This window comes from Micropterus dolomieu, linkage group LG18 (assembly GCF_021292245.1).
Source record: "Micropterus dolomieu isolate WLL.071019.BEF.003 ecotype Adirondacks linkage group LG18, ASM2129224v1, whole genome shotgun sequence".
NCBI classification, from domain to species: domain Eukaryota; kingdom Metazoa; phylum Chordata; class Actinopteri; order Centrarchiformes; family Centrarchidae; genus Micropterus; species Micropterus dolomieu.
Window position 1 is genome coordinate 13,235,392 of NC_060167.1, and position 11,186 is coordinate 13,246,577.

Consider the following 11,186-nt stretch of genomic DNA (forward strand, 5'->3'; position numbering starts at 1 on the left):
TAGTCAACAAGATCAGTTCTCATGCTCACCACATTGGGGGGCAGCTTGTGACCGGGCAGATATTTCACATTTTCATGGTCTGTGTTGATGATTTCTGTGAGTTTACGGCCGTTCACCATCTCTTCGAACACCCACATGTTCACTGTGGTCTCAAACTTGTCATACTTGGCTGCGTTGGCACCCACAATCTTGGCAATGGCAGAGCCCCTGAAGACATGGAGGCACACAATGGAAACATTGTAATATATCTGGTCTGGAGGTCATATTAATTCTCTGATGTTGCTCTAGCTTATACTGACTTTTTATGTATTTGTGTATTTTTACACAAGAAAATGTTCTTTTCATCAATTTTTACTGATATTAAGGATGCCCTGCCCTGATTTTATATATTTCATGGATAACTTCTTACAGTTTGTTATTGATTTAAAGACCAAGGGTCAAGGCTATCTGTTTCATCCCTGAGGGGAAAGTTATTGTACAGTAAGCAGTCATCACACCGCCATCAAGCAAGCAATTTATACATAGGCAATAAATAAATATGACATAAAGAAAATAAACTAAGGTCCAATGTTTACGCAGTAATGTATTGTATGATGATAAATGTCAAAATGACTTGTGACCTCTATTAGTCTTAGTCATAGAATTGTTGTGATGAAATGTTGAGTCACAGGAGTTGCACACTTTTTCAGATGCTTTTACTGACAAGAATAACACTACAGGTGAAAAAGAATAATAGAAGACCATTTTTTAGGCATGAGGAGAGTCTTATTTCAAGACGGGGTATTGATTATCCACATAACATAGGATAAGATGTATGAAAAATTCCTTTTTAAGATCATATATCATTATTATGTATCAGTAAGTTGGTATTTATTAGCACATTTCAGTTAGACTTCTGTCCAGTCACAATTGTTGTGGAATGTATATAATCATTACAATTGTAAGGTACTTTACTTAGTATTTCCATTTAATGCTATTTAAAACCCACTACATTTCAGAGGGAAACATTGTACTTTTTGTTCCACTGCATTTTTGTATGCATAATTACATTGCAGATTAAGATTTTGTATAAAAAAACATATATATTAGTTAAAGAATCTCCCTATCTACCAGCTGTATTAAAATGCTGCTCATGTGTTAATGCATCAATAATAATCATAATTATATAATACATTTTAATATACACTGACAAGAGCCTCTATGCTTGCATAATGAGTACTTCTATTACTTTTGTTACATGTTGCTGATAATGACACTAAGGCTTTTCACTAGTAATGGAGTATTTTCACATTGTGGTATTGCTGCTTTAACTTAAGTATCTGAATACTTCTTCCTCCACTGACTAATCTAAATGTCATGCTGGCTGAGGGATAACAACCCCACATGACAGCTGATTCAGCACAAATACTGCTACATCATAAAAAGGCAGGAGCTGATTCTTCAAAAAAGATTTTGAATTTTTGAGGCATGAAAGGTCACCATAAACTCAGACCTTCAGCGTCTCAGAGGACCCCCTCTCTGAAAAAGCAAAATCCACTCAGCAAAATAGCAGGTGAGTTTATTAACTTCATGTAGTATTTATGTGCTATTCACAAAGGCTAATGTCCTCTTTCTTCCAGTTTCCCAACTTTTATACCACATTCACACAAAACTTCACTGTGTGAAATCCAATCCAGACAACAAACTATAAACTCATTATTTTGCACCACTGACAGACCCCAATAAATAAACAGTGAAAGACATTGAAAAGTGCATTCATTCAAACCCCCTAATATCCCTTCTACTCACCAGTTACCAGAGCCAACCACACAGACTTTCTTCGGTGCTGCCATCATGTGTTTAACTTCCAGGCGGAGCTGCTGCCGCTGTGAAGACAGACTCAAGCTGGGACAAAAGGTATTTATACCGGACACATGGCTGAGGCACAGGCACACCCTCTCCTGTTGGTTGGTCTGCTCTGTCGCTTCTCAGGAATAAACTCTCTCTCTTTCTCTCTCTCTCTCACACACACACACACACACACACACACACACACAGCCTGTTCACACAATGATCATGTTTTTCTCCTGCAAGTTGACATTATACAAACTCAAGTCACTGAGGAAGCAATATGATGACTTTTAAGAGAACAGCAGTTAATTTAGTTGGTTTTATTAATAAGTTATATTAGTTAATTGGGTTGCTGCCTCCTAGTGACAAGTTCACACGGTCTTATTTTATAGAAAATGCTGGTCCCTCAAATGCATCACAATCTATAGCTGAAATGTTTAGTAGGTTATTAATCAATCAACAGAAAATTAATCTGCAACAATATTGATTACCAATTTATTACTTAAGTCATTTTCAAACATAAATACCCAACATCTTATGGGTGCTGCTGCTCAAGTGTGAAAATCAGTGGTGCAACATAACTAATATTCATTTTTTTCATTACTATGCTACTTTAACTTTAGCTGTTTTAACAACTTTAAAACTGCTCGAGTATTTCCATTTTGCTACTTCACACTTCTACTCAACTACATTTCAGAGGGAAATATACTTTTCATTCCACTACATTTATCATAATCACTAGTTACTTTTCAGACTAAGACTTATTTTACATTAAAAAACTTTAGTTTATAAAATACAATACAGTTTTAAAGATTAAACCCTAAGGTTGGGAAGCAACTATAGCTTCACCTCGAGCAGCTAACAGCAAAATGCTGCTCATGCACTGATATCATTAACAATATTAACAAAGCACTTTTAAATACTTAAGTAGGACCTTTACCTGTAATAAAGTATTTGTACATTGTAGCACTGATACTTTTAAGCACTGGTGTACATCCACCATAATTGTTAGTTGCAGCTGTATTGTTATCCTATAAAGGCATATTAAAGCAGTTTTTCATCATGAAGAGGTAAAATAAATCATTGTCAGACACAAACTAGTACATTTTACATATCCTTTATTATAACATAATAAGAACATACAGAAAAATAGGTTTGGTCCATGAAAAAGTCTGCAGATTCAAATAATACTACAGTCCCCCCAGTGTTGTGTTTTATACCCCAGAGGTTCCCACCGCTTGTTTCAGCACATGTACCCGCCCAAACCCACATTAGTGTATTCTTGGAATTCATTAATGAAATGCGCACACACACACACACACACACACACACACACACGTGTTTCAGCCAGGACACTCATCTTCACCTTCAACAAGAGAAACAACCATTGAACCGAAAAAAGGCGTCAGGTCTTCAGCCAGCCTACGAAGAAGCTACGACTCCTTAAATCTGCTCGCCCGCTCGTGCGACCGAGCTTGTTCAAGTGTTTATGGCTTCTCTGCACATAATTAAAATACACAAAACTAAAAGCAGAAGATTGAACGTTTCCCAGCCTGCAGGCGATGTGAAAGCCATTTTGTCCCGCAGAGCAGTGGCTCGTCAAACTGCCGTCTTTATGTTGTGGAGAGCTAAATCAGTGTGCTCTGACAGCGAGGTCTGGTTAACGATATAAATACTGGTTCAACTATCTGAGCATAGACAAAGAGTTGAGAAAACATCTGCCAGGATAAGAGATACAATTTTACTTCACATCCATCAGTTTTTTTCTGCTCAGTATTTACAAAACTATATAGACTAGAGGTACTCATACTAGCTACTTCCTTGATAATCTGTACTAGCTAACAAGACAAGTACTGATATAATACATATTTTAAAACAAGGATCATTGATAATAAAGAAAAGAAACAACTTCATACTAAATGCCACTCTTAACAAAAGATGTATATTTTGCCTTGATTGAGCTTTTCAACGTCTCTCGACTCTCGAGACTGTGGCACAAACTGTCAAAACAAACCGATGAGAACTTAAGACAAAGTGACACATGAACAGCCAATGTGCAGCAAAGTAGCCTGATTGATTACAATCACAATCAATATCTAATTGAATGGACAAGCATCTGGGGGTCGGGTTAGGAGTGCAAAATGTAAATCTACTTTCTAAAAAAGGGGAACATGGCAGAATCAACACATTCCAGCTGATTTAAGATATTTTTAGATTTGGGTACAAAATACATTAAAAAGTTGGCCAGTACAATCTGCCCTCTGCTTTTCATTTGTGTACAATCTGTACTTTATTGTGGGCACAAAATGAAAGGAATGCTTCCAGGTAAGGCTTAGACATGCAAGAGAAAATACATTGTGCTCAAGGAGCTCTGGTGTGATTGGGGAGGGGGGAACACAAAAAAAAGTGGAAGTAGCAACCAAACTGCTATCTGCAATAGTAGTCGAGCTGCAGGGTGACGACAAAAAAAGGACATCCTATATAACGGTAAAGCCATCTAGTATCTACGTCTCTCTAAGTTTGTCAAAAAACTCTGGGAGGAATTCATTTTGAAAATCCGGCACACGCACATGTTAGTCGTCTCTGACGGCACAGTGCGTCTCCTTATTTGCCGCCAGTGGATGGACACATTTCTCTAGGTGTTCCTGATGCCGAGTGCCTGCTCCAGCTCCTGCCGCCTCTGCTGGACCTGATGTTTTCACAAAAAAATATTTAATCACCAGGAGACAATGCTATGATAATTTGTCAACAATGGGGATGACAACAAACAACTAAGAGTCTACAGCCATGCTAACACAGAGCATGCTATGCTCTACTGGGGTAGGTGACACTATTCTCTCAAGCTGCCTTTAAATCCTAATTTTAATCAAGAAAAGAGCAGCTAGTCTGTGGCATGACCCCTACTTATCTAGCTCTATGTTTACCATCTTTACTTAGTGTGTTAACATGCTAACATTTGCTAATTAGTACTAGATCTGAAACAATTAACTAGTTAGTATATCAACAGGAAAATAATGTGATGATTTGCTGCTTTTCTTTGTGGTATCTGATAGTAAATTGAATAACTTTGGTTTTGGATTGTTGGTTGGAAAAAATAAGCAGAAGTGACTGAAATTATCTGCAGTTGTTGCTTTTTCCCCCCCCTTAAGTTTTCTGACATTTGACACAATTTCTCAAGAAAATAATTGGCAGATTAATTGATAATAAAAATAATTTATTAGTTGCGGCCTCAATTAGCACTAAACTAAGTAAAACTGATCACCAAAGTTGTTATAATTCATCTTCTAGGCACCATGAATGTCAGTACCAATTTTCATGGAAATCCATCAAATAGTTGTTGAGACATTTCACTTAAAACCACAAATGTCAACCTCATGGTGGCACTACAGAAAAAGTCAGGGGATCACCAAAGTCAATGTGATCCATTCTCTGAGAACATGAATACAACCTTCCATGGCAATTCATCAAATAACTGAGATAATACAGTCTGCACCAAATTCTGGAACAAAGTAGGACCATGTAGCTAGCATGGCTAAACATAAAGACAAAACAGGAAGGAAGAATAAGAAGAGGAAAAATAGGTTACCTTGGAGTAGAAGTAGCGACAGACCGCCTCCTGAGCCCAGGGCTGGTAGTAAAACTCTGCTCTTCGCTCTTCTTCTGGGTTTCCTACCACATCTGTCATCGTCTGTAAAAAGAGAAAAACACCTTTAGATATAACTTGACTGGTCCGACAGCGGAGAAATTACAGAGCACTGGATGCTGGAAGGGTAAATAACATCTATCAGAGCGCCTGAATCAAATCGCAGCAATGGCGAACATATTGTCACAAGATAACTTTTTTTTGTGGATTAGGTTGACTGGGTTGTTGCTGTGGAAGCAGCCTGCAAGCTTTGGACTGAATTCGTTCAATTTCACAGACATTTGGCTGAACAAACACTGCAGGTGGGTGACAGCAGGTCAGCAGTTAATCGGCTCATGGACGGAGGGGGAGGTGGGTGTGTATCCACTCAGACATGTTATTAAATGTTTCACGCTCTATTTTGACTCTGCCCTCCTTTGTCACACCTGAGTGAGCATGAACCCTGTGTTTTCAGAGAATATGTCGCACTTACGTAATGGAGCCCTCTTCCCCCCCACAGTTGAACCTTGAAGTAACTGTGTCACAGAAAACCACGGCAAGACTGAATATTTTTAACCTCGGACATGACCTCAAGGAATTTTCTGAACTGAACTTAGCCAGAGGCTATGTTTATGACTGTTGTTTTGGTACCTGATTCTTGACGTTAGATATCAATGCATGCCAGGTTGCTGTTTAAGTTAGTTTAAAAGAGTGTTTCCTACTGAGATACTCTTAGGTCCATCTATTGGTGATGAGTGTTCTCCAGGTGTGCTTTTTTTTAAGTGCAGGAATTGATTTTTCTTGTATCCGCTTGCTTTATTCTGTTTCTGATAGTGTTTTTCTACATTCCTTAATATCTTGTTATGTTATAGCACCTACAGAATGTGCTTGTAGTTGCTGCATTTGAATGGGTTATCAAGTCAATTTTATTGAAATAACCCAACTCACAAATCTGTACAGCATATACCAGTGGTCGGCAATAGGCGGTCCATGGGCCAAAGCTGGCAAGCCAGATTATTTTGATAGCGGCAAAAAAAAAAAAAATAACATTTTAGCAGCTGGTGCTGAAACAATGATTTCAGTCATGACAGCAGCAGTTACTCACATAATTACTTCCTCTCAAATGATTGTGCAAAATAATAAGCGCAAGAACGCCTTTGCAGCAGTAGGCTACTTGATGTTGTGTTTAACTGAGAGCTTTTACTTTAAAAAGTTCTGAAGGAAAAGAGTCTCTGGCTTGCTTAACACACCTCTGAAAAAGCTCAGAAAACGTGAGAGCCTGAATGAGAAAAGCAGGAATTTCCTCTGCCTGGAGATACTGGGGAAATGAAAATAAGCATGCATAGGATGATGTGGACTGGGGGGGAACACACTCCTGCATATGCTTAAGTGAACATGTAAAACGATCTCTTTATAATCAATTTGTTGAAAAGGGAGAAAAATAACACTAGCAACAAGTGGAGATTGAACACACAACCCTTCAAACGGGAGTCCTGTGCACTACTGACCGAGTTAAACAGGCACACAGTAAATGGCGGATTATTAATGATAAATTGACTATGTTCTGGCCTGTAATGACTTCCAAAAAATCTTTTTGGCCCGATGCCACACTTATTTGCCGACCCCTGGCATATCCCATCCTTACAGACCTTCAATTTTATAAAGACAAAGAAATTATATTGCTTCTTCTTATCCGTGATGAATTTCTCTCTGAACTACTAACATATTTATTCCCGAAATTCTACCCGATTTAAATGGTTTCTAGTATTTAAAAGCACACACAGCATGTAGGGATTGACGGTACACTGACAGTCGATGTGATAAATACTGCTGATGTGCGGTAAGGTGGATCCTTTTTGTTTTCAAGAAGAAGCAACTTGGCACCTGAAGTTTCTAGAAGATTCAGCCAGCAGTCACGAGAGACAGACTCACCTTGAGGTCTCTGCACTGGGATTGCAGCCAGTCGTTGATAAAGCCCTGAGGATCTCTGGCAAAACTCAACATGAACTCTCTCTGGGTCTTCAGCTGGTTAATGGTCTCAATGGTTTCATGGATCTGAAAAGAAAAATAGAAAAGGGTCATACATTTTCACCAATTAAATGGTATTAATTACACAGGATTAAGAATATCATTGATACAGAAAAAGTGAGAAAAGGTGTTTTCTTAATCAGCATTTTCCATAAAGTGTTCCCTAGATCAGTGCTTCCAAAACTGTTTTTAAAAACCACAGCACCGCTTCCTTGTGGCCCCCAAAGATGTATGAGCATTGTTTGAGCTTTAGTTACAGCAACAAATCTTTACACTGCTTGCTCTGACATTTGCCATTTTTGACTACTGTGGACCTGGAAAACTTGCCAGAAAGTATGATTGCATTACTACAACAACCAAGCAAATGTGAGCTGTTGTCATCAGCCTTAGCGGCAGAATAATAATAACAGGGCTTTCTTTCATTTTGATACATTTGAAATTGTATATTATAAAACATGTAGTTAATGTAAATGCAGCCAGGTTTTTTTTACTATAATGATATATAATTAAAAATATACAGTAAAAAAAAGGAATAATCCTGCGTCTTATGTTTAGTGCAAGAGCTGCTCATGCTCAATTTAGCCTCTGTACATAATATCCACACTGCATCAGACCTAACTTTGTGTTGTCATGGTATTGTTGTTTCTGTGCGTCATAAGAGCTGTCTCTCTTGTCTCTATGCAGTGCAGGCTCTGTTTGTATCTGCATATTTTTCCACTTAATTGTATTTTCAACACTTTTATCCTTAACATCATGCTTTCAACAACTACTTACCCCAGGACTACAGATGAAAATGTGCCTTTCTGGCTAACTCTGGCATGTGTTTTTTTAGCAACGTCATTAATACTGTCCCTGCCAAATAAAGTAAAGATCTTAATGAAACAGCAATGCACTTTTGTGAATAACACTGAATGTAAACTACATCTTGTATGTTTATAAGAAAATGCCACAGGGAACTTTAGAGCTACCCGCTTTGCGAAGTGCTGTCTTAGATATACAAGTAATTACTAAGCCTTCTTCACTGGTTTAATGAATCTCTGGCAAAAAAGATGGAGACAAACCAAGACTGCTGTGTTCTTTCCAATAAAAAAAGAACAGATGTGATAAAGCAAACCTTTACCACAAAATAACGCATGAAAAAACATCACTGCAGTAATAAGAATGACACAACAGTCAGTAGATTCTCTATATCTACTACAAGCTATTAACTTGTTTCACAACAAGCTCACAACTCATATTGATCGTCAGGGTAGAAGGACAGTAGATCAGGGACCAGCATAGACGACCCACCTCATTATCATGGCCAGACCCACAGGTGCAATGCTGAGTGTAATACAGTTCTACAGTTGCATTGCCTGATCAGCATCTCATGACAATGGGAGACTGCAGGCCATTATGGCTGGAGTAAAGGAGTCAGTTTCGAGTTGGAAGAAGTGGGTTAAACACCCGTGTATAAAGACGGGTATAATGGGAATGTCTCTCCTGTCCGAAGTTTACATGAATCTGATGATCTCTTTAGTATCACAAGACAATATACTTACAGAGAAAACTAAGGCTTTGCTACAAACTGTTTGATATCAACCCGACAGGAACCGGGTGTATATCAGTAGTAGTCACCAAAATAAACTAACCAAATGAATGGCGCCTGTAAACTACAAACATGTTCTCTATTTACACTGTTGACTTCTGAACAAAGACTACACCGGAGGACGTCTCTCAGGGGAATGGCTCTGTCTCTTATCAATGTGATTACAGCTATCCCAGCCAAGGTAATGGCTGCTAGCAGGAGGCCAAGAAGACCTGACTGACCTCAAAATAGGCTTAAAAGAAGGCAATCATTTACAGGCAACCATTTGGGAGAGCAGATATGCGTGAAATTGCCCTCAGCAGGCTCACAAAACAGGGGAAAGAAACCTACACAGCAGCTCAACGGAACACAAACTACATGACAAATCTGCCCATTCAGGTTGTATCTGAGTTGAGTGTGCTTAAAATCACCTCTGCATGACAGATAGAAGGTGTCACAAAGAAAGACGTGCTATTACAAACTACTCCATGAAAATAAGATATGCTTTCTCTTTGTGTGACATTTGTTGAAGTACAAGATGTTCTAAAGGTCGAGTAATTTCATAGATCAAAAACCCACAAAAAAAAGAACAGAAATACAGCAGGAAACAGGAAACACGCGTCCCTTTCATTACTCAGGCGAAGGATGTGTCTGCCTGAAACTCGGGGTCTTTACCTTGTTGTCCAGTCCTGCTATTTCCTGCTGACTGGCTGTGGAGAGCAGGAAGGAGTTCATCTGGGTCTTCAGTGTGTCGTCCACCTCTACGTCAATGTCATAGCAGGCAGTCTTCTTTTGGTCATTAGGGTCCACACTATAAAAGAATACAGTACCTTTAGTTTTAGCAGTATGTGGATATATCGCATTAGCAGCAGGTGATTCAATTAACCATCAAGACTGGGTTTAAACAACAGTCCAGCTTCATATATGCATTGTTGTAAAGAGGTTACCTGATCACATGGTTGATGATGATGGGCTCTGGGGGCATCAGGAGTGCATGCAAGCGCTGCGGGATCTCAGAAAACTTCATTCGCTGAGTCTCAAAGATCTGCAAAATGAAACCAGCACACACTTTACACAACACTAAATGTAGACCTGCCAATTATAGAGACAATACTGGAGAACAGGTTGAGTTACTTTGCTTTAATGATTTATTTTATCCAACTATCTAGCTAATTAACACATCAATATAATGTAAATGTGTCAAGATTTAGCCAAAAGGCAAACTTTCATCTGCAGTCCCTGGGCAGCTTTATGTTCAAAGTAAGAGTGCCATGAACTTCCCTGTGGCTCAAGTATTTATGCTTATTTTGAATAAATACACTCAGTGTTTCCCATACGTTCATTTATTTGTGTATATATATTTGTGTATATATATATATATATATTTGTGTATATATATATATATATATACATATATGTGTATATATATATACATATATACATATATATATATATACATATATATATATATATACATATACATACATATACATACATATATACATATATATATATATATATATACACATACATATATACATATATACATATATATATATATATACATATATACATATATACATATATATATATATATACATATATACATATATATATATATATATATACATATATACATATACATATATATATATATATATATATATATATATATATATATATATGAAAGCTGACCACCACATGATGATTGATTTTCAACTTTTTTTTTTTACTAGGCCAATTTAATATCGTATTTGATTGCAGAGCGCCGTAGCGCATTCACGCAGCACATCGTCTCACCCGTCCCTCTCTCTCCCTCACGAACACAGCTGCACAAATTTGTCCAACACAATGCTGTCAATGTCAGAGACCCAGCTTAAAAAACGTTATTAGCAAGCACGTTAGGAGCCTAGCTAATAGGCTAGCCATACCCCCCCCCGTCAATCTGTGGGAAACACTGTACACTATATTCTAGATAAACTGTATTGTATTAATGTAATGTATTAATCAACAAAAATTTAACTTAGTTGCAGCTAACTATGTTTAGGTGACAACTGTTTTACAGCTCAGCCTCTAATGTGTCAGTCATTTCATTTATTTAATGTTAATCCACTTTGTCCTCTTCCCTTGTTACTCTAG

At 37.8% G+C, this 11,186-nt stretch overlaps 2 protein-coding genes across 4 annotated transcripts in view; both read right to left on the minus strand.

The window, feature by feature from the left end:
- LOC123956949 (glycerol-3-phosphate dehydrogenase [NAD(+)], cytoplasmic-like) overlaps positions 1 to 1,890 on the minus strand; it is an 8,097-nt gene extending 6,207 nt beyond the window's left edge. For both annotated transcript variants that reach the window (XR_006821680.1, XM_046029524.1), the window contains exons 1-2: positions 1,789 to 1,890; positions 30 to 207 (exon numbers count right to left, since the gene is read on the minus strand). Coding sequence is in view for 1 of the 2 variants with exons in the window: in XM_046029524.1 (XP_045885480.1) it covers positions 30 to 207; positions 1,789 to 1,835 (225 nt within the window). In the remaining variant the exon portion in view is untranslated. The remainder of the gene's footprint in view (positions 1 to 29; positions 208 to 1,788) is intronic.
- A 1,041-nt stretch (positions 1,891 to 2,931) lies between these two features.
- Positions 2,932 to 11,186, minus strand: part of smarcd1 (SWI/SNF related, matrix associated, actin dependent regulator of chromatin, subfamily d, member 1) — a 24,864-nt gene continuing 16,609 nt past the window's right edge. For both annotated transcript variants that reach the window (XM_046028480.1, XM_046028481.1), the window contains exons 10-13: positions 9,723 to 9,858; positions 7,385 to 7,507; positions 5,417 to 5,518; positions 2,932 to 4,519 (exon numbers count right to left, since the gene is read on the minus strand). In XM_046028480.1, the coding sequence (XP_045884436.1) occupies positions 4,466 to 4,519; positions 5,417 to 5,518; positions 7,385 to 7,507; positions 9,723 to 9,858 (415 nt within the window). In that variant the 3' untranslated portion in view covers positions 2,932 to 4,465. The remainder of the gene's footprint in view (positions 4,520 to 5,416; positions 5,519 to 7,384; positions 7,508 to 9,722; positions 9,859 to 11,186) is intronic.